We start from the raw sequence: 24,402 nt of genomic DNA on the forward strand, positions 1-24,402 counted from the left end.
CATGTTTAAAATTGTCCTTTCTCTTGAAATGAGAATGCTTACTATGTTATTGTATTTAAGATTTCCATTTGTTTTAATGAGACAGTCTGAATTTATTGTTTTGAAACCTTATAAAATTTAATGTTTCCTTTTATTGTTGTGGCTAAAAAAAAAAACCCAAATGCCAAAAAAAAACTTTTTTTTTTTTTTTTTTTTTTTTTTTTGCACTGCCGATGCTTTTTGGCTTCATCTCAGTTATTTGAGACCTTAGATGGTATAAACGAACATAATATCTTTGCGGTCCAGGGGCTACAACGTGAATACATCAACTGAAGAGCAGACTAAGATGACTTTAATGGAGTTCCCATGGCCCCTGTTGCTCACAGAGCCCAGGCTTAGAGGGACATTTTCGCTCTCGGAGCACGCACTGTGGACATAAACTTTCCCTGGCATTGACTTTGACTTAAAGTAGTTTCCAAGTGAACCTGGGTCTAATGAATATGTCAAGCTTTTTGCAGTCATAATGTAGCTTGGCTTTTCTGGTTAGAAAACTTGTGGTGGTGTCAAGTGAAGGTCTAGCACATTTCCCAGCAGTGACATGAGAAGGAATCCAGGGGGGAACGCTGAACGGGCAAGGCGCAAACATGCTGGGCTCTCTTGTTTCCTGGGATAGCTGGCAGCCCAAAAGACCAGGGTAACTACTTATTGCAGAGTTATCTTCAACAGAGGTGAAACTCTTTAATTCAGCTTTAACCACCGCTGTCTCTGTGCCCTCTCTGCCTGTGGTATGCGTGTGGTATGTACACCGTTAACAGCAGGGAGGGAGGCTGTGAGAGCTGTACTGTCGAAGCACCACGCTGGAAGCAGAAGCAGCCATTGGAAATGCAATGAAATCACAATCCAGCAGGCAGGTGTGTTTAGATGTATGCTCCAACTGTGCCACAATATATTTTTCCATCTGTTTTCTGCTGTTTTGAGAATACTTTATTGCTAAATCAAGTAGTGTAACCTTGGAGAAGGCAAATCCTTGGGTTAAGGCTTTAGAATAAGAGAATTAATTTGGTTTGAAAATCCTGTCCTTCTGAGGGTCTACTTTTGTCATTTACTTAGTTTAGAAGATGAATATGGCAAAATATATTATTTATTAAAGTTGATATAGGCACCAGGCTGTAGCTTCCTTTTCTCACACACTCATACATTAAAATTAATAGAAAAGAGGCTTTTAGCAGTTTAAACAGAATTTGCCTATATGGCACAAGGAGTAGGAGTCTTTCCTTATTTTTGTAAATTATTTAGCAGCGATAAAATATTTTAAACCTCAGAATTGAGGATGGTCTCTTTGTTTTTGCTTGCTTACTTGTTTGTGTTTTAAACACAGTTGTAATTTCAAGTGCTATTGGTATCTCCTTCGAGAAGTCTGAATGTCTTTCCTTGCAGTGCCATAAAGTGCATAATGGCTTTGAGTTTATTTTGCCAATACTGATTATAGTTGCTAATTACTACTGCCAGAGAGGCTAAAAAATAGGTGCTATAATTAATGTATAGATGGGGTAAGTTTTGGAGTTTTTGTGTAGTCATGAAGTTTCTAAGTTTAGATTAAATAAAACCCTGAGTAAAGGTGGTGAAACTCGCATTGATAAATATACAGATATTTGCTGAGGTACTATGTGGAAGTTTGTGCTTCTGCCATATTTCATGAAAGTTACATTTGCCTCCTTTACACTGAAGGAAATTTATTATTAAAATTTACTATTAAAACTGTATTACATTATTATCAGTGACTATTTCTACTACAAGCAAAATATTTGCTTGGACACCTAATTTTTTCTCTTTTGAACTTTTCCCTCTCCAACCTTCCAGTAGCTACCAAACCATCCAGTGACTAGAATATCTGTTCACCCACACAGAACTCAATTTTCTTCCATGCCTCTATAGTGTGGGACGTGTTCTGCTGGAGAGCACTGTAACAATATGCACTGCATAACAAATATACAAATCTAAGGCTCATCTAAGTGCCTCTAAAACCATATGACCTGTTCTGCAGTCCTGTGTCACAATTTGGGAGATGGACATGCATTCTGTGAATATACATATAAACACCTACATTTATAACTAAAATTCATAGCAATTATTTTTAAGGAGTGACCCAAAATGAATTTATGGCATTTAAAATGAAGTAACAGCCATAGTTACCAATAGCCTAGCAAGACAAAGAGATAAAAACACTATAGCTTTTACCTCATATGGCCTTTTCTGTGGCCTTGGGGTGCCACAGATGAGGTGTGGGTCACACAGAATACTGTTGTCAAATTGTGTTCAACAGTTGCTGGAGTTGATCTGGATTATAGCTTCTAAACACATTGTGATTCCCAGAACTCAGCTGCCTCTCCAAGACCCAGTAGAGCTTCTCTGCTGATTATCAAATGCCTACAGACCATCCAGGTGACATAGGGTTCTTAGCCCTGCTTTCTAAATTACTATATTTCTAAATTACTATAGTAAAATGCAGTACTCCATTGCAAACTGACCGCAGACATGGAGTCTGGTAAGAGCCAGCAGCTCCCTACACAAAACACAGCCTGGGATTCACCTCACCTGCCCTTTTGCTGTTGCAGTTCCTCATCAGAACTGGAAGGTGGAAGTAGTGTAGATCAAAGATCCCTTTAGGTACAGTATGTAGAGGATCACAAGGAGGTTGCAATAAATTTAATTTGGTGATTCAAAAGTTTTAATAAATAAAGCTGCAGGACAGATGAGTGGGAATGAAATAGTGTAGAAAAGGATGGAGAAAGTTTTTGTTCAAGACCAGGAACAGGTTGTGTATCTACTTTGACTGCCAACAGAATCTTTGTATCACTTTGCACAATTGTTGTAGTGATTTAGAAATTCTGTAATTTTAGAGAAACATTAAGCATTATCGGTTTCAGTTAAACATTTCTTACAACTCCAGGAATGCTCTCAGTACAGGCCAAACTCAGTATGAACCAAGCTGCTTTTGCCAAACTTCATGCAGCAGAGAAAATGTATTGTAATGAAGATGGCCATCCTTTCTGCTGCCGATCATCATGCATGCCACATGCACAAATGAATGCAGATACTGTGTCTTTGAAAGGTATGAATGTATGTAGTGTTGATGGTGTGTTTATATAGTATTTATTGGGGATGGAGTGAAGGGGAGAAAAAAGGAAAGAGGAAGGGTGAAGTTCTAAGACATTAATGTTAAACTTCCTGTAAAAGCCTTGTGGTTACCAAGACCTGGTTTACATTAGTGCATGCTTTTAAGAGTCTGTAATGGTAGTACAGGTGATACCTCCACTATGCCATTTTAGATGTAAGTGAAGGAAAGCATGAAGGAAAATAAACCAATCTGTTGTATGCAAGTGATGACAGATAAGAACTCAGTTTTTGTAAATTCTTCTCCATTAATATAGCAACCCACACATCATTCAGTTGGTATGAATTCAGTTGGTGTCTTCATGATGAAGATAGCGTGAATTCCACTTCAACTTCAAGTGTCTAGTCAGTGATGAGTGCTAAGTGCCTCTGAAGACTTTGAGGAATGATTCACATGACCTAAGTAACAGAGTAGGGAGTTGCCTAAAACCACTCAGTAGGAGACACCTGATGTGGATTTGGTGAATTTCGAACACGTGAATATAATACTTAATGATTTCAAGTCCATAAATACTTTTAATTGTATTTAATTAACTCCTTTTTTTACTAACAAGTCTAAATGGATCTAGGTAATGCATATTTTGAAATGCAATACAGCATTTAACTCACTGAACTACTGTTGTAATTTTTGATGCCCTTCACTGATTCTTTGTTTCACAGAGGTTAAATAGCACAGTGGAGCAGAGGTGTTTCATATTAATCTTAAGAAGGTGGTTTTGGTTTGTCATCTTCCCTCTCTGGCAGAACACAGGAGCAGGAATAAATTTGATGTACCATATGTATATGAAACTCTTGAGTAAGACAGAAGCCTTTCTTTTCAGCTCCTTCATGTGACATTCCCATGAGCAACACAGGGCAGTAAGTTTTAGCTGAAACTGTTGTTATCACACAACTAGTTAAGTCTTCTGCTCCACAAGTTCTTTGTCAAGATGAAATTACTATTGAGGAGTCTGTTCTTATCGAGAAGTAGTCAATGTTTGTTAGTGACACGGATGAAGGAATAATATGAGTTGTGTGTTTTTGGGCAATCAGAAAGTGGAATGGTCTTCGAGCACTTTTGAAAATATGATTAGGATTGAGAATGAGGAGTGGCCTGAAGTAAATAGGAGAGAGTTCAGTAATGACAGAGAAAGCATGACCCTTTGTGGAAGTTCTGCAGAAAAAAGAAGTGGGAATAGTACGCAGTCATAAACTTAAATATGAATTAGCAATATCATAGTGCACTGACAGTCTCATGCAGTGTTGTACAAACAAGAACAGCATGGATTGTTACGACTGAAGTGATCTTTCCAATCTACTTGCTCCTACTGCAGCCTTAAGAGGAAGATTTTACCCAGTTTTCAGCAGCAAGCATTAAGAAAGAGGAGCATTTCCTTTCAATAACAGAGAAATGTGAGCCAAGCAACAGAGGTTTAGAAAATGTGACCCACGATGAATTGAGAGACTTTGCCATTCAGAGGAGAGGAAACAGCAACACATGCATTAAAATGCATCGGAGGTGGAGGAGAAAAGGAAGGTAGCAAACTGCTTTTCATCCTGTATGGATGTATCAAGTTCAAGGGTTGGTCTGGGGGCTCCTGAGCTTTGCAATATAAACCCAAAGGTGGAAAATAAGGCAGTGAGCTGAAGGGTTTAGAGGTCCTGCATATGTAAAAGGAAAGTCTATCTGAGAGGATAGCTGAGCATGGAGATGGTTTTCCTGAGGAAGTTCAGGTATCTTCATCCCTGGAAGTTTTCAAGAATAACTTACACAACAGTTCTTGAAATGGCTTAGGCCCTTCCTAGCCTCTTTTTAGGCTTGATTGGATTCAATATGCTTTATGTAATTTAAAGCCTATGTTTAATTTTGACTTTTGATACCAGCTGCAATTGCTGAGCAGTTTCAGAGTCTGCCTTGCTGCTTGCTCTCAGTCCCAAACCAGTAGAACATCTTCTCTGTGTCTCTCTTTTCTGGCTTAATTTCTGGTCCCTTTACACCTCTCTCCACTTTAAATAAAATAAATGAAGAAAGAAATAAAATATTGAAGCATTCAGTATGTAATTTTTATGTTATTGTATTTTATGTTATATTCCTTAAATATTTTGTCATAAATCGAATGAAAGATGGAGGGGAGAAAGGTCTTTTCTAATCATCTAACCATAATTTTACTTTTATTTTTAGTGTACCCGCGGTCTCCTGTGATCATATGGCCCTTACATTTATATTATTGGTCCAGCAGCTTGATTCTGGAATGTTGTGGTCTCCTACAGCATCACTAACAGTTTGCACAGCAAGAGTATTGCATAGTGGTATTGCAATCTGATAATACTGTGGAAATTCTTCAGGGGGACGGGTGCAATACCAAACTTTATGTATATTATAGGTGTAGTTTTTGGTAGCTATCTTCTATGTTGACTTGTGTTTGTAATTACGTTTTATATTGATTGTTATCACTACTGAGGCAAGTATATAGCTCTTCTTGGAATGTAAGTACAGCTTTCAAAAGACCAAATTTTGACAGAGTTGTACACAAATAATTGATATCTTGTTTTTCCCTTTCTTCCTCCCCCTTTTAGCTGGCTGTGAGGTGGTTGGAACACAACTGCCGCTACCAGTACATGGATGAACTTCTCCAGTATGTCCGCTTTGGCCTTATGGATGTGGATACACTGCATACCGTAGCTCTTTCTCACCCTCTTGTCCAAGCTAGTGAAACTGCAACGGCGCTTATTAACGAGGCCTTGGCTTACCACCAGAGCGTCTATGCACAGCCGGTTTGGCAAACCAGAAGGACAAAACCTCGCTTCCAGTCAGACACTCTTTACATTATTGGTGGGAAAAAACGTGAAATCTGTAAAGTGAAGGAATTGCGATACTTCAATCCGGTAGATCAAGAGAACGTTCATATCGCAGGGATTGCAAACTGGAGTGAGCTAGCGCCCATGCCTGTCGGGAGAAGCCATCACTGTGTTGCTGTCATGGGAGACTTTCTTTTTGTGGCTGGTGGAGAGGCAGAGCACTCCACAGGGCGCACTTGTGCGGTGAGAACTGCCTGTCGATACGACCCCCGCACTAACTCCTGGGCTGAGATCGCTCCAATGAAGAATTGTCGGGAACACTTTGTGCTGGGAGCAGTGGACGAGTACCTCTATGCAGTCGGAGGCAGAAATGAATTGCGTCAAGTGTTACCTACAGTGGAACGCTATTGCCCCAGGAAGAACAAGTGGACCTTTGTACAGTCCTTTGATCGATCGCTGTCATGCCATGCGGGATATGTGGTGGATGGTCTTCTTTGGATATCAGGTAGAAAACGTTTCACACAGTTTGAGGTACTAAAAAAATACCAAAATACTGTTGCAAATGAAACTAGTAAATCTTCTTCGGTTTATATCTCAGGACAACTTTTGTCTTAGGGAATGGGTATTTCAAAGAATTTAAGCCTGAAAGCATACAATCAAGCCTGATTAGAAGTACAGGAGCATAACATACCTTATACAATATTTTTTGTCTGCTAAATATCTCTCTGTGTTTCAAAGCTGCATATATCATATGTGCTACCTCCAGTTGCCATTCATGAATCACAGTGAATTGAAATGATAAAGCATTTTTGGACAGTTTTCACAGAACAAATTCTGTGTGCTTCTTAAAAACAAAAAGCAAAACACAGTCACTGTAGTATGATCTGGTACCACTGTATTTTTTCCTGATAATTAAATGGAGAATAAGGTGCTCATTGGCTTGTGTAGATCCAAGGCTTGAAGGCAGGTGTATGAACTGCACCCACTTGCTCTTTGGGATATTCTAACAGGCCAAGATGACCTTTGTTAGAAATCTTGCATGGCTCTGACTGTCCATAACAAGTGCACAGGACTGCCTGGATGTCATCATGGCTTTATGGCACAGATAGATCAAAGTATAGGCCTTGTAATCTTAAACTAACATATCATTTGTAGCTAAGTCTGATGTACTTCTTATTTTACATGTGAACATTGATGGGAATTGAGGACATTGCAATCTTTGTAGTGACTTTTCTAGTATAGTTACTTTGGAATAAGATCGATGCTGTCTACAGAACATTTGACAGAAAAATATCCACCTCTTACAGTGTGTTACAGAAGGTTATAAAGCTGTAATATTTATCAAGGAAGTTAATGAGTAAAGGGGACCAGCCCTTCAGGAAGATGTTCAGTGATTGCTATCATCACTCTAGATACCCTCTGGGAATTTTAATATGGTCTGTGATCCCTCTGGTGAAAAGATAGTATATGAATGAAAGATTAAGTTAGCTACTTAGGCCTTCGCTGTGCTTTTCAAAGTATGTCATTTAGGTTAGCAGAGCTCCTTGCTGATGTGTTTTTCTGCCCATATGGATTGTGGTGGTGTTAGGCTGACAGCTGGACTTGCTGATCTTGGAGGTCTCTTCCAACCTTAAAGATTCTATGACTAAGTGCCTTATGGGAATGGATTCCCAAGCATTGGCGGGGGAGGTACCAGGTATTTATTTTTATGCATATATACTAAAATAATGAGTAATGGCTTTGGAATTAAAAGCCTGACAGAACACAGAAAATCACCAAGATTCCTGGCAGGCGCTTTTGGTCACTTTCTTCAACAATTGGTGTTGAGGGAGTCTTGTAGAGTTTGTGCTGTGTGTTAACCCTGAGGTGTGCTTTGAGATCCAGGTACGGTGCAGAAGTAGGATTTCTGCTTTAGGGTACCAGCTGGGCGTGTTCAGAGCATTACCCTGTTCATCCACTGCCTTTCCTGTTTCATCAGTGGAAGGAGGTGTGTGCCTGTGATGGGCAATTCAAATACATGGATACTACTACTGCTATGTCTTGATTCTAATTTTTTTTCTTGCTCCTGTGGTTTCCATTTGTCAGTCTCTATTTATGAAAAACGGGGCTTTTTGGGAAATTCTATTAAACATATTCATATAAAATCATTGAACAAACACAAGAAACATCTATCAGCATGTGCTCCTTGCTCCAGTACATGAAAAAGTAATATTTTTTTTCTTAATTTAATTTTCTTCTGTTAAAAAAAAAAACCCACACAGACAGACACACAAAAAACCAAACCAACAGAAAAACCCAACCAAGCCAAAACAAAACAAAAAAAAAAAACCCAACAAACCAAAGGAAGTATTTGGTAGAGATTAAGTCAAATATGGGACTGGTTGAAGATTACTTTTAATCTTTCCAGATATGCTAGGAAAGGGACAATTATGCTGAGGATTAATTACTGTGCATGCCCGCCTGTGTGTTTAAATACTATCTGCATTTATATAATGAAGCAGTATGATATTCTGTTCAAGGATATGCATCTAAAACAGCTGTAGAATTGGGGAACAGGTAAGTGGAAGCCTATTAGATGAACTCTTTAAGACTGGGCAAAACAACAAAAAATATTTTATTAGTGATGTTCCGTTTATATTTCAAAATGTTACCAACATAACTTCTGTTGTAAAGTCACAGTAAGGAGCAATGATTTGGCAGTGGAATAAGATAGACAGGACTTTTTAGTAGTATTTTGTATAGTTTTTGAGAAAATGCTTAGCAATTTTGAGTTGCTAGATTCTGACAGGTTAGTATGAATTACGAGAGCATCCTATGCAATACTTTGGTAGGACATTGATCTGAATTATGTACGCACAGTTTGAAAACTGGTTTCTGTGTATTAAATAGAGTTATTTTATAAATAAGAGTAGATGGAGATGCAATGACTGCAGCTAGCTTTCTATTATTAATTAATTGCTTAGGGGCCAGAATGTAGCTTGCTGTGCATGTGTATTCAGGGGCAGGGGAATAGTACAGAGAGATGTTTTATTGTTCCAAAAATATCATTAGTCACTGCTCAAAAAATCCACTGTTCATCATCAAATGTAAGGTGTTAGCATGAGAGTAATCAGTAATGCAGGAGGGAACCTAATTTTGAAGTATGTGGCCTAAAATTAAGTAATTAAAAAATTAGTCTGAGTTAGGGATGTTTCTGAGCTGTATCCCTGCTGCTTTTTCTGGGAAATAAATACAGGTCATCAGCTAGAGCTCTCAGTGTCAGTCTGCTACAACCAGCTGGCAACGTAACCATGAAAATGTGCCTGGTTTTTAAGTAAGTAATTAAATCAAATAGTGTTAATATATATTTCTAGCCCTTGTATTTGTGGAGAGAGTCATCAAAACATGACCCACACACAGACCATTTACTTACTTTATAGCCAAAGCATCAGTGCCTCTGCTACAGCCCCTTCTAAAGGCTTTGCTAATCAAAAGCTGACTAGACTTCAGGGGTTTCTATTATTATTATTAGGATTCATTTTCAGCTTTACGTTGCTGCACCTTTGGGACAAATATGAGAAGGAATCAAAAATAATAGAGCATAAAATCTTGGCAAAGGCAGCAGGGAAGGGCAGTGTGCTAAACAGAACGCTGTACAAGCATAAGCACACACTGGCAGTAGGAGAAGGGTGGCCGGTGTTTGAGGGACACCTAAGCTGCCACCACCTCTTCAGGGTTTTTAACCTGCCAGGAAGCTCAGAGGGAGCCTTCTGCGCTCTGGAACTAATGGGACCTTCTAGTAAGCACAAGTGGATTCAACTCTTGAGTTTTCTGAGCTCCATATATTGTGGAACATATTTTTATATTTGTGTCATTATTTTTTCTCATATTTTTTAAAATTTTTTCACGACCCTAATTTTATTTTATTTTCTTATTTTAAAAAATAGATGAGAATTCACTAAAATAAGTTCCCTGTATTGACAGTACAACATTGGGCAGATGGTTTGGAAATTTTATAGAAAGATGAGTCTTACAGGCCCCAGTTAACATCTGACACCGTGACCCATTTCACAAATGAATTGCATGCCACATGCTTGAAAAGTGAAGTATTTGAGTGAAAGAGAAACAAAATGCACCAAACAATCATTCCTTATAAAAGCAGGGACATATTTTCCATAAGAGTGAGAACTTGAACTATGCCTGTTTCCCTGCATCCTGCTTGGGGTGCACATGCAAATTGGGAGACCTGCTTTTCTATACAGGTTAACCTTCCTCCTCCAGTGTAGGTGTAGTGCCCGTGGGGACAGAGAGGGGCAAGGGACCTCTGCCAGGCAGTTCAGCTCTGGGCCATTCCTGCACCTGCAACTGGGGATAACGAGGCTTCCCCTCCGCCTCAAGTGCTCAAGAGATTAGCACATGAAAAGTCTTCTCTAAAGCGAAGCCTTATGCTGTTGTTTCGCAGAGGTCCGAGTTGCTTGACCTGAAGTGTGTCAGCTAAAATCACATCTTGACACGCACATGGAAACTCAACTTGGGCGGGTGAGCAAGTCACCCCCAAACATTTGCTTTGTATTTCATAGCTTTTTCTTCAAAATTCAAGAGTGTTTATTATTATTATTATTGGTTTTTTTTTTCCCTAATGGGGGAGATTTTGACCAAGGAAATAATGATCACATATCTTGGAGAATTATTCTGAGTTTGCAAGTGATTTGGGGTTAAAAGTATTACATTACTATGAGTACGCTGTTTGTTGTGAGGAGAAGAAAAGTTTTTCTCTGTAAATGCCTATAAAATTGTTTTCAGAAAAATACATCTGGAATAAATGGGTATCTACAGTATCTAACCCATTCAAGTTTTGCAGTGCAGCTGACACAGAAATGAGCAGGAGCTTAACAAGTACGTAAAAATTGCCTCAGTGATGCAGTCTTAGTCTGTATATGGAACAGTCTATCTGTTATTAGCAGCAGCATCTTTGAATAAAGATAGTGGATCTCACACCTTTCAAGCATGGACAGTATCGGTTTGATGCCATTGATTCTTCTTAGGTTGAATGTAAACATCAGGTTTTAATTATCTATTTAAAAAAACAAAACCAAAACCAAAACAAACAAACAAAAACCAAACAAACAAAACCCCACAAAAAAACCAACCCACAAACAAACTAGGGCTTGTGCCCCTCTGGCTGGATTGCATCTGGGGTGGAACAGTGGTAATTAGAGCTGCTGGTGGTGTCTTCCAGGGCACTCGTTAGGGTGGCAGAACGTGCTCCAGCTCAGATGTCCTCGCTGCACCTGGGCTGGCTGAAGTAAAAAGCAATGAGCTTGCATGTTAAGGGAGGATTATCTTGTGTTTAATACACAGACACGTAAGAGAGGAGAGGTTTCTATTTTAAAATAGCAGAGCACCTTGGGGTGCATGTCAGGAGTTTCTATATATTCCCTGGATTTGCTGGAAGGAATACACGTGGGAGCTCTTTGCCAACATGTAGTTTTACACATCTCCCAGCAAACTGGGATTTATGCGTGCAGCCTAGCGCTTGGGGACTTTGGAGAGAGTTGAGAGATTTGCTGGGGGATTTGGATTCGATTAGGTGTCTCAAGTCATATGAGGGTCTTACTAGGACACGTTATAAATATGGATTATAAATTTCCACCCTTCTCTCTTTGAAGGGACTTTACTGAAGGTGCTTTTCAGTGCAGTTTGTGGACTATTGGAGGAGCTGTAACAACCCAAAATATTTCCCATGTTGGGGCAAGGGCTGGACAAGGCAGATTTCTGACTCCTCCAGGAACTTCTCCATGTAGATGGGCACTGTCACATGAGCTGGGAATTTATGGGTCTTGGAAGGCTTAAAAAGCAGGGTTTGTGGCCTGTAAGGGAGTGAGCAACAATGACTGTGGCAGTGTAAAAACACTGTAAGCCCATGGGTTACTACCACATTAGCTGCTATTGTTTGACATCAAATTTAATAGCATGGTTTGTATTTTTAAATACTTCTTTTCAAGTGCAGTTATGAGGCCTCCCTGCCTTTCCCTTCCTTTCCTCATAGAAAGCACTGCAGAGAAGTTTAAGAAATTATCTCAGAATTACCCCTTTTTTTTTTTTTTCTGAGAAAGTACATATTATTTTTAGTACCATTTGAACTTTTTTTTTTTTCCCCTTTTCCTATTTTTTAAGAGACATACTGCTCTTCTTTTGACCTTTCCCAGCTGCCTGGAGTGTTTTTAAAAAAATAGTTCAAGAGGACATTGCAGACTTGCTAAATTTGAATTTTGGCAGAAAATATAAACTTTTGCTATAGCACTTCAAAGTTAGGAGGAACTTGAGTTTGAAAATTGATGCAGATATAAGATGGCATATTTAATGACAGATGTATCTATAGAAACCTGTTAAGATGCAGATTATCCCCCTGGGGAGGGGAGATCAAAACTGCCAATCTATAAAATATACTTGTTAGGGGAAGGCATGGAATCTATCTCTGTGAGCACTTTGATTGCAGGGGACAGTGTAGCAGCATGTGGCATCATAACCTAAGAGCAGACAAATCAGCTTGATGACTTTCAAAGCCAAGAATACTGCTGGAGGCAAGGGTACTCCAGTCTAGAAGAAATTAAAACATATAGAGACTGTTATTAATTCCAGATCTATTTTTGTGTAGTCAAATCTGTATGCAAATCCTTAGCATCTCATTTTGGCAGATTAATCTAAAAGTGAAGAGCGGTATGTGAAGGGAATGTAATGATAAAACACCACAGATGAGCAATATTGCAGGGGAAAAATGTAAGCTGTGTACTTGATATGAGGGGCTCTTTGTGAAGAGAGGCAAATAATTTTGCTTATTTGATTATTTCATTATTTTATGAGGAAGCAACACCCTTCTTTCTCTTCTTCCTCTACATCTTCCCCCACCACCCCAAAATTAAGATGTCCTTTCTGAATGGGAATATGTGACCCAACATTGTATTTCCCATGCATCTCCTGTAGTTTAGCATTCTGCAGGTAATCATCCAAATAACTATGATTTTTATTTTTCAAAATACTAATCTGACATCTCATTTTAAAAAATTATGCTAGGAGTGAAAATAACTATGTAAAAGAAAATCAAATTACAAAACAGATATTAGAAAAGATTGTTTTGTGCTTGTGGCTGATGGCCACTAAGACTGTGAATGCTGCACAATAGTGTAGAGACAAATAACGGATTGTGAGAATAGGCACGGGAACAGTCATTGCTTTCCAGTGAGTGTTCTTGCCACAGTACTTCACAGGTACTGTGATGGGCAGGGTGTGACGGTGTAATGGAAACAGTTTGGAAAGACTACATCTCGTCTCGGCTGTCTCTTAGCCTGCAAGCCTCTTGAGTATGTGTGTAGGAGCCCCAGTACAGGATGATGCTTGCAGAGATGTGCCCAGATTAACCAGCGTTATTCCTCCTTGCTACTGTGGTTGAAAACAAGATTCTTGAATAGATTTGTCCATAGTTTCTGCTATCCATTGGTCAGATTTTTGGCCTCACTGAAGTTATTTGGAGCAATCAGAGGGTGCATCTATGTTAGCAAGTAGCTCAGCCCAGTGGAAGCAGATCAACAGATAAAAGTTTGTTGCGGAGTTCTCTATATCTACTCCGCATACAGTTCCCATACATTGCTTTGGACTAGATTTATTCTAGACCAAATGTTTCCAGTACTGAGCTGGTACAAAGCCATCTGAACAACCAATTATTATTTCACATCCTTACACCCCATTAGGAACCAGAGCACAGCTGGTGCATATCTGGAGCAGAGCTTCTCTTTTAACTTCAGTGCTTCACCACCCTCTGTGTAAAAAATTGCTTCCTTATGTCTAATTTAAATCTACTTGCTTTTAGTTTAAAACCATTACCCCTTGTCCTGTTGCAACAGGCTCTGCTGAAGAGTTTCTCCCCATCTTTCCTGTAAGCCCCCTTTAAGGTATTGAGAGGCTGCTGTAAGGTCTCCTCGGAGCCTCCTCTTCTCCAGCCCCAACCCTCTCAGCCTGTCCTCATAGGAGAGGTGCTCCAGCCCTCTGATCATCTTTGTGGCCCTCCTCTGGACTCTCTCCAACAGATCCCTGTCCTTCTCATGTTGGAGGCTCCAGAGCTGGACACAGTACTCCAGGTGGGGTCTCACCAGGGCAGAGTAGAGGGGCAGAATCACCTCCCTCGACCTGCTGGCCACGCTTCTTTTGATGCAGCCCAGGATGTGGTTGGCTTTCTGGGCTACAAGTGCACATTGCCAGCTCATGTTGAGTTTCTCTGTCAACCAACACTCCCCATTCCTTCTCCTCAGGGCTTCTCTCAATCCAGTCTCCACCCAGCCATTTTGTCCATCTGTGGCACCTGCTGTTAAAACTGTAATCTGAAAAGTTTGTCTGTCAATATGAGTTTCACTGGTGTGTGGCTCCTGGCATGCTCTAGTTATGTCCAGACCTTCTGGTAGGATGAAAGGTGAGGTGCAGCTTGCAGGTGTTGTTATTTCTGGTCCCTTCTTCCCATGGGCCCGGGGTGGTCACGGTGGGGGACTGGGGCCTGTGGAAGTGGTGCAGTGACACCATGTTCCCAGGAGGCTAGAGGAAGCTCGAGAACATGTTTATGCAGGTAAGATTACAGACTTGAGACTGAAGAATTTGTCCACCAGTTTACTTGGTGAGATTCACTGTTTAAAACCGATAGAGAACAGGATGATTGGGCGTTAAACGTATACTGTGTTGAGGTAAATAGTTTGTGGCATCTGCCTGGGCCAGACTTTATGCTGGGCCTCTCTGAGGTGCTTTATACCTTGCTTTCTAAACATTATTGATAAGTAAATGGTAGTATTGTTTCTGGTCACTATGGAGGAACCTCCCAATGTACGTCTAAAACTAAGCCAGAAGATGTTCTCTCTATAATACAGACTAAATACCAGATTTCCTTCAAATATATACATGAGCACAGTTGCCCAGTGTTAGCTCTTTGCTTTCCAGCTGGCAGTGGTGTCCCACATCACGCTCCTGGTTAGGCAGAGCTCCTCTCCAACCTCTTCCTCCTCTCTGATGCAAGCTCACCTCCTCCTCTAAACTGTGTCCCATACTGCAGGCTCCTAGGAACAGGGACGGGTTTTAGCTTTGTGTCTTGATGATGGCTGAACGCACAGTCATTTATAAACAGATCAGTTGTTATCTTGTTTTTAACCCGTTCAGTGAGATTTCCAAAGGAAGTGTGTGAGGGGGGTGTTTGGTGTTGCTATTTTGTGTTTCTAGATATTTGACAAATATGCTACTTTTTACCTTGTAACTGGACTAAAAAGTGCAGTGGAATGTGAGCGTAAGTGGTGGCACACAACATAGTTATGTCAGCAAATGAACCCTAGAGTTGGTTGTTTTGCCCTACCTGATCTTGGTCCTGGTTTTGCTTATATGAAAAATGTGACCTGTACAAACTCTTTCATAGGAGGAGTAACAAATACTGCACAGTATCAAAACAGGCTCATGGTCTACGATCCTAAGCAGGTGAGTATCTGTCTTGTATGTCTTTCATATGTTCTGCTTCAAACAGTTCTCTTGGCAAATACGTACAATGATTTTGTAAGGCTAAAAATGCTGACCATTTGAATTAGCGGTGTTTTGAATTCACTTGGTACTGATGTGTGAGTTTAAGAGTAACGGAGACCCTGACTCTTTATTATGTTTTGTTAAGCCTGTAGGCATTAGAAATATCTTAGATTAAATACAGAAATGTGCTTTAAATCCCCTGTATTTATCAGTATTTATTTTGCTTGTTCATTTTTTTTTTTTGTAATCTAGCAGCCCTGGGCAATGTATATACTCAAAGTCAGTGTCACAAAACTGCTCCTTGTCATTGGCATTTCTGCTTTAAATTGCATATAGGGGCTTTTTGTTTTCTGCATACTTTCAGAACTGTACTACCTGGCTGTGACTTATTCTGCTGACTGTAAAGGTGCCTATCATTTCATTACCCAAGCACCTAAAATATCTTTTAGGGATTATTTCATACATTATGTATGTGTTTTGATTAGGTTAGCATGGCTCAGTAACCATTTCAGAGGGTTAGGGCATGGTTATGCCCCCTTGCTTGTATTAGGAATTAAAAGTGCTAAGCTTGCAATCAGAGTTGCGTAGCTTGATTTACACCCATGTGGAAGAGTACTGACTTTTCTGATTGTTGGACAGGGGCTTTGATTGCTGTATTTGGAACCAAATTGTGCCAGGAGATACTTCTGTGTGGTTCCCACTGGCTTTTTAAAGGGTAGCGCATATGGGTCCTGAAGCAGAAAGCAGGCAGTGACACACCTGGCTTTTTCTTTTTGAGGTGCAGTTTTATGCACCAGTTGTACAAATCCTGATTCTGTCCTAAATCCAAGTAGTAATTACAGGCAGCAACCTTATTTTGCTTATGAGGGGGCCACTCTTATTTAGACACCATGTCTCTATTGTGTATCTTTCGCTTTGATTCTTTGCTTGCTGACATGAAAGTTGCACCCCAAAATACCAGTGCAGGGCTACTTCAGCATGCCGTGCCAAGGACGAGAAACCCAGCCTGGCACGTAAAGAGTTACAGAGGAAGTGTGCGCTCACATTCTTCAAATGGGGTCCGCTTCGTGTTTGTACACACAAACTCTTTTTAAAAATTCTGCTGGCATATTGTTTACGGTGGGTACTGGAAACCATCACATCTGCTTGCATCTCGCACAGAATCTCAATAACTCTATCATTCAGCACTAGTGCTTGCTTCTGCGCGAGGCCTTTGTGGCGAGTCGATAATGCCTGCCATCTGCCACAGAGCACACAGCTACCTGCCAACAAGCCGGCTGGGGTGACCTCTGCTTCCCCACCACTGATTAGTATTCACACGCCGCCTTATTAGAAATGACCCCACCAGGCCCCTCTGTTTCTTTGCCTTTGCAGCGCTTGGCGGCTCACCTGGCAGGCACTGCAGTGGAGGAAGCTAAAGATATAATCAGGGGATGCAGGCAAGCTTTGCAAAGCAGATGGTGTCTATACTCTGGTGTTAAGAGACTGGACTACTAATGCAAACATTAATGCCTAATATTCAACTGTTACGCATTGAAATGTATAGCTATATACTGCAGAGGTTAAAAGGCAGCAGTGTTAGAGGCTCTCGAGTCACTGCAAGCAGTAGTACGTGTAACGCAAAGAATTTCCTCACAGATTTTAACTTCCTCTACTTAAATAAATTAATCTCATTGATTTGGTAAGCGTAGCAGGAGCAATTGTTTTCTTAGGTTTAAAATTGTTTTCTTCGGTTTAAAATACTGTGCTTGAATCCTTCTTCTATGTCCCTTTCCCCCTCCTCTCAAAAGGCAGAATTATTGAATATTGTTAACCAGGAAGAAAAATAGGCAAAAGGACATTACTTTTTAAGTGCCCGTAAATAAAGGGTTAGCATTAAACCAAATACATGAGTCACTTGAGAAGATTCTTTAGGAAATTATTTTTCCCTGTTGCCTCATTCCCCAAGGATAAGATCAAACAAGCTTCTGAATAACAAAAGGTAGAAGAATCTCTATTCTCTCATAACAGAGCTAGTCAGTACAGATAATTTTAGTGCTGTATACGAAGAAGACACCTAACAGTCTTGCTTAAGCAGGATTTGCTTCTGAATTCTAAAGAAGAAAAAACTTGGAAACTTGATAAGCTAAACAGAAGAAATACAGAGCAAGAAATTATATGAAATTAATGAATGTAAATGTAAGAACTATAAACCATGTGTTGAAATTCCAGTATGTATAGTCAGTGTTATAACCAACATGCATGTTTAACATATGAACAACACACATATAAACACATGTGATTTCTAGGCAAGAGTAAGGAGAACACCCTTAACATGCTGCTATTATTGTACTACTAATACACATATGTCTTTGAGCAGTGCTGAGATGAGTTCTGTTTTCCTTTCCAGAATAAGTGGTTAAGCCGTAGCCCGATGTTGCAGAGGAGAGTGTATCACTCCATGGCTGCCGTCCAAAGGAAACTTTACGTGTTAGGTGGGAATGATCTGGACTACAACAACGACCGGATCCTGGTTCGGCACATAGACTCCTACAGCATAGATGCTGACCAATGGACACGTTGCAGCTTCAACATGTTGACAGGTGAGTATTGTACACCAAAAGAGAAAACTCACTACAATAGAATAAAACATTAATTGTTTTCCCTTTAGATGCCTTTAGTATGTGAAATGCTGTGACTTCATCTCAATTGCCTCTGATTTAGGGGCCATCATTGGCCAACGAGACACTTTGGATGACTGTTCTGGCATTCAGTGTTGTACAAAACATTTGTCTTGGGACATTATAGGATAAATTTTTAAGACGGTGCACATAAATGTAATTTAATTAAGCAATCAAAAATTTTTTGTCATAGTACTACCGGTAATGATTTTTGACTCTCCGAAGGCTTGCCTGCCCTGATAGATATAGCTCCCTGTTTGAGTGTTCTACAGGCAGATCCATCTTTAGCATGATATTGTTTTGTAGTGCTTCCTGCTGGCATTATAAAGCATTGAACTACATTAACTATCACTTACTTCTAAGCGATATCTTCTTAATAAATTACCCAAAAGGAGGTGTGTCTGTTGGAATTCTGTCAAGTCAGGAATCACTTGTGTATCTCGGTTAGCTATGGATCTGTCAAGTTCCTCTTGACCATCATTAGGAGGAACTCTTACAGTAGCAACTTGCAAAGCACTGCAACTCACTATCCCTGCAACCCAGTCCGCCAAATTTCACTGCCACTTAATACAATTCCCCTATCTACTACCTCCTTGAATCCCTAGGAGAGACAGGCACATGACACATTCTCAGAGTAGCACCACCAGCAGATGGAGGATGCATTTCCAGCACATCGTTAATGTTGGGGCCATTCTCTTGTGCAGTAGACTTGGAGCTCAATTAGTGACAGTATTGGCTGCTTGAGGAGCCATCTAAGCCTTTCTTTGTGTCTCCGCAACTGGCAGTGAATGTGCCTGTTGCACTGCGTAGTGCAGATTTTTTTAAGGCTGTATTTATCCTTCAAAACTTTCAAGCTTGTTCAGGAGACTGTTGCTATGGGAATGAACTTGCACAGCAGCTTCTGCAATTTTCACTGTATTTGGTGAATTTTTTCACCGTTTTCACCTATCTTGTACTTGGAGGAATGAGGGGTTAACAGGTGTGGGCAGAACTTGAGGAGCATTCAACTCTCTCAGCGTACCTGTCTGTCTGGATGTGCGCGTGTGGTAGTAGCTGAGAGGCAGGCGGGGACCTTGCCTGTCACCTATGAAATACATGTGTACAAAGACCTGTGCCACTGAGGGGACAGCAGATGGTCCCCTGCACAGCCTCAGCTCATTGCTCATCGGGGTATTTCTCCGGACAGCACTGTATGGGGCTCCCACAGAGAACAGCCCTCCCGCTTCACCTACACTGTTGCACGTTGTGAATTCCAAAACAGCCAGGTGTATTTGCTTCACGTTACAGAACTCCAACATTTGCTGTTAAAATGGTTAATTAAACACTGAAAGTGGTTTCTATTTCCTTTTTTTGCTTTAGGTCAAAATGAGTCTGGAGTTGCTGTCCACAATGGCAGAATATATTTAGTTGGCGGCTATTCGATTTGGACAAATGAGCCTTTGGCATGTATCCAGGTGAGTGATTTAGGTTTCTTTTAAAGTCTTTTCCAATAATTTTGCAAGGATACATTTTGCACAGAGGTTATTCAAAAAGGAAAATGTAGGTGAAGTGGAGAGATTAAGGATGTTTCTTATGCAGCCACTGAACCTGCATAAACACAGAGAGGAAATACTGCAGATATTAAAAATATTTCCAGATGAGCCATTAGATGCAATCCTTCTAAGATATTCTAGTAAAACAGGGTTGAGTAGTCTCTCCTTTGGCAAGGTTTTGGTAAAATATTCTCAGGTATATATTCTCAGGTTACACAATCAAGTTCAAAAGCAAAAGGTTTGCAGAAATGGATGATGGGGCATGAGCTAACAGTTTTTCAGCCCCTCTTGTGGGTTGGTTTTTTTCTTTTTTCTCTCCAAGTTGTCTTTCTGAAGAGCAGCCAGAGTTAACGAGTTGTTCTTTGACAAAGTTCAGTCAGCCTGCAACCTGCCCTAGTGCTTACTGCTTCAAAGCTTGAATGGAAGTTTTTTGATCCCTGCTGTAGGCAATAGGTTGTCCAACAAACCCGTCTGCTCTCTCATCTTGTATAAGAGGCGCTTGCCTGCAGATCCGTGGTGTTCAGTTATTCCCGTACAGAAAACAGGAATTTTTATCTTTCTGCATTTTTCTGAGTGAAACAAATCTGCATCACAGCCATCACTTTGTGACCAGCTGGGCAGTTACAGAGAGAAACTCTTGTTTACATCTCAGTTTCTGCACTTTTGCTGATAAACAACATTTTCATTTGCTTCCAACTAAGAATTTTAGGATTTAATCTCCAAATTGTCCCATAAGACTAGAAGTTAGACTTAGCATAAGAAGGGAATGCATTGGATGTCAAGCTGCTGACCTTATAATGAATAATTACCAGCATGAGTTTGTAAATAATAGATCATGCAAGATAAGCAGTTAAACCCATGTTCTGGTCATAGTATAATTTTGTTTTACTAAATTATTTGATACAGTAACAAACAATTGTTAATGGAAAAATGCATTCAGACTGGCTTCACTAGCTGCCGTGCAGTGCTTCCGATGGAGTAACAGCACAGTATCAAGGTGGTGGCTGTACTCCACCAACACCCTCATTTACAATCAGCAGGTACTTTGCAGTATTGTACCTGGGTGTAAATACCGCTTACTGACAACTGAAAATGATCCTGGGATCTTGCTTTCTTAAATGGACATTTGTCCACGTCCCCACACTGGTTGTGAACTGGCAGCCTGCCTGTGACAGTCCCTTGTTACAGGGAAAAGAAGTATAACAAGTGCTTTGGCAGAGCTGTGCGTGCTGCCCTTTCTCAGTTGCTGGCAGCATGCCTGGCGGTAACCAGTAAAACGAGCCCTTTTATCTCCCAATTCAGCAAATGTGAGGTTGCTTTCTCCTTTGGAAGAAAAAAAAAAAAAGTCCACTTTTTCCATATATCTTTATTTTCTTTAAGTCATTCATTTATTTGGCCTTTCCAACTTCGATAGGGCTCCTTTGCTGCCTCTATACTACCAGGCTGACAAATGGTTCATACTCTGTGGTAACAGTAGCATTTCTGTGCAGAGTACCCTACTTGCATCCTTGCACGTTCTGCTGCCAGGAGGGAGGATCCCATGTCACTGTCTGCTACCGAGTGCCTGAGCTAGGATAAGATTTGGGTGATGAGGACAGCAATAAATCACCAAATCCATGAACACAATCGAAAAACGATCTGGAAGTTCCTTTCTGTTGGGATTAATAGTACTTACACGCGGTGTGTACAAGCAAATTTGTAATCCTGGAAATATCTGTATGCCTTGGCCTGCAGGTGCTGGATGTTAGCAAGGAAGGGAAGGAAGAAGTATTCTATGGTCCTACGCTCCCCTTCGCTTCCAATGGAATAGCTGCATGCTTCCTTCCAGCTCCTTATTTCACGTGCCCCAACCTTCAGACTCTGCAAGTGCCTCACCACAGGATCGGCACGATGTGAGACAAGGAAGGTCCACTTTATAAAATCAGAAGAGGAGAGGGGAAAAAAATTCAAATCCCGTGTACAGAAGGGTTTCTCTGGATCAGTGAAAAGATCAATCCACATGGGCTGCTGCTTTACCTTCACACATTTGTCTTAAAGTGGAATCACAGTAGGCAGGGAGAAAGCTACAAAAACTGTCTGCAGTTTCTCTTGTCTGCCTCAGATGTAGAAGCGTATACGTGAGAGCGTTTAGCACTTCTGCTGGTGACTACTTGCTACCTGCCTCTACTTCATTTCCTTATGCAACTCTGTAAGGCATTGCGAATGCTCTCCGCTCCTCCTGGGCTGCTGCTCTTGGGAGTCTGCACGTTCAGTTGTTCACCAATGGCACTTTCAAAGCTGCTAGAAAGCTGTGTTTATGTTGACAAAGATGATACAATGCTATGGTAATTATGCAACTTACTCAGTACCTTTGGAAAAAAGAATATCAAATGTGTTGACTTCCAATTCCAAACTCCGTCGTTTACAGTTTCTTGTTTAATAATACTTCATTTGAAATTTAAATACTGCAAAGCAGATTAAAAGAAAAATAAAAAACAAACAAGCTCTATAGTATATGAGGAACAGATAAAAATTGTCTCAGCTGAAAGACAAAGACACTGAAGCCTTGTGGTTAAACCCAAGTCTGAACTGAATGTGTTTGAGAATCTAAAGATCATTTGGGATGTCATCTACCAAGGTCTACTATCAAATAAATGTTACCTTCTGTCATATGATCAATTCCTCCTGACAGCTGCGGTCTTTTAATGGTGGAGAACATCCTCTTTACTGTATAATTAAAATGTGCCATTTACCTAATATTTTTAATATCCAGTTTGCAAGGGGTCACCACATTTACAATTATCAAGGAACAGTCTCATTTTGTCCAACATATGGTCCCACAAATCACCGGTCTCCAGAGGCTAAACAGGTGTAGAACAATGTCAATATTTATTTATTCTTTCAGTTTATACAGTGTGTCTCCATGCCGTACGCCAGGCATATGCCAGTTCACAATAAATACTCTAACCTGTTGTATTTTGGCTTTGCTTGGCTACTGCAGCCCCTATCTCTTATTTCTCTTTTATTTACATATCTAACAACAACTTTGATGTTTGTAAATATTAACCAAGCATGTAATTAAATCTTTCTCTATTTATGATTTACGGGTACTCTGCACTTCTCTGCTTTACCTACTGATCTGTTCCCTGCCACTGTGCTATCTGAGCAGACCTATGCAATTCCTACTGACGCTCCTGCAAATGGCATGTGCAGAATATGCCGCAGCAGTAGCCTGCGCTTGCTGGACAGGAACAGGTTTGACTTTGTCCAGTGAGCATCGTTTCCAAATCAGATGCATCTTTTAACTTTCAAGGGTCTGGGTAGTGATACAGTGGACTCCATCACCATTTCTGTCTCCAGTCGGGCAGGGCACTCACGGAACATTACCTTTACTTTTCCAGTAATTTTCAGGTTAGAAAGTTTTGTGGGTTTGCTTTTTTTTTTTTTTTTTTTTTTTTTTTTCCCCTGAGCGTTCTCACTCTTGTGTCACAGAGCAGAGCTGCAGCTGCAGTCTTCGCCTGGCACGCTAACTGGCGTGCTAACAATGTCTCCCTCTGCGTGCAAAGCAAGCCTACATCCAGGCAGTACATTTCTCTGACTGCATGGGAGCTGTATAGGCTGCGCATCAGGAATTTTTGTTTGTTTGCTTTTATGCCTTTGATCTTCTGGAAGTCAGCATGCAAGGGCCAGCTCTCCTAACAGGCCATTTACGTGTTAAAAATCGGTAAGTATTTGAAGTTCTACTTACGTGTGACTGGCAGACACACAAACATCACACATCTAATTTTCAGGAGGAGGGTGGCCAAGTAACCAAAACGTGTGTGGAGATCCTGGAGGCTTTGAGCCTTGTCCTGGAGGTAGTGCACCAGGTGAGTGATCAGCTTGCACCCCAGGTGTGGAACTGACATTTGCCATTTCCCAGGTGGTAGGAGAATTAATTCCTCAGCCTTTGTAAAGCCCAGAGCACTTCCAGACAATAATGCCAAGTACATTTTGTGTGTCTCAACTTAATTCTGAGGCTTTTCTTCCTAGGCCTCATAGCTTCCCACAGCTGTAGCTATGAAATGGTTTCTGAACTCCTTCTGGAGAGCAAGGGATGATGATGGCTCTGGCCGGTTACTGAGCAGCAGCAGCGAGCTGCAACAGAGGCCCAGCTCTGAGAAGCGGAGGGGCGCAGCTTCCTTATGCAAAGCAGCATTTGCTTCTCGGTTCAAGGACTGAAAGGCAGGAGGGTAGGGCAAGAAAGTTATTTATCATGTTTGTTCTGCCCTTTTGATGCTTTTACTGTCCCGGTGGTTATCACCAATTGTCTCTAGTGGTGAATAGCAGTTTTAAACAGCTGTGCAATTGCATTAAATCAGTTAAGGGTACCACAGCCACAGAGCCTCAGGACAACACGTATGCTCCTATTAGTGTCAGGATTCTGCTCTGGCTCTTAATCATGAGGCTCCCCCAATCACAGAGAAGTCTTCTGTGGCAGCCTCTCAACCCCTAAGTTTTTGTGCCACACTTTCCTATCTGGGTCTTTTTGCTTTTGTTGCAGGACCTACAGGACAGATGGGGGTGCTTTGCTGCACTGAAGTCAGAAAACACCACATAGCCCCTCCCCAGTGAGCCAAACCAGTTATTTATTGCCAGGTAAGGAAAGAGAACGGTGCTGATGCAAGACAGAGAGCACTGTGGTGTCAGCAGTGGCTCTGCTTGGGCTGAGGGGTTTCTCCTAGGGCTGGGCAGAGGCTGGGAGTGTGCAAGGTAGTGGCGCAGATTGCAACCAG

At 40.8% G+C, this 24,402-nt stretch overlaps 1 protein-coding gene across 1 annotated transcript in view; it reads left to right on the plus strand.

Moving 5' to 3' along the window:
- Nucleotides 1–22,727, plus strand: part of KLHL32 (kelch like family member 32) — a 129,876-nt gene extending 107,149 nt beyond the window's left edge. The window contains exons 8-12 of the mRNA XM_086744429.1: nt 5,710–6,436; nt 15,356–15,414; nt 17,846–18,038; nt 19,476–19,570; nt 21,383–22,727. Of these exons, the coding sequence (XP_086600555.1) occupies nt 5,710–6,436; nt 15,356–15,414; nt 17,846–18,038; nt 19,476–19,570; nt 21,383–21,544 (1,236 nt within the window). The 3' untranslated portion in view covers nt 21,545–22,727. The remainder of the gene's footprint in view (nt 1–5,709; nt 6,437–15,355; nt 15,415–17,845; nt 18,039–19,475; nt 19,571–21,382) is intronic.
- The last annotated feature ends 1,675 nt before the right edge of the window (nt 22,728–24,402 follow it).

The sequence above is a fragment of the Chlamydotis macqueenii genome, chromosome 3 (assembly GCF_036417535.1).
Source record: "Chlamydotis macqueenii isolate bChlMac1 chromosome 3, bChlMac1.mat, whole genome shotgun sequence".
In the NCBI taxonomy this organism is placed as follows: domain Eukaryota; kingdom Metazoa; phylum Chordata; class Aves; order Otidiformes; family Otididae; genus Chlamydotis; species Chlamydotis macqueenii.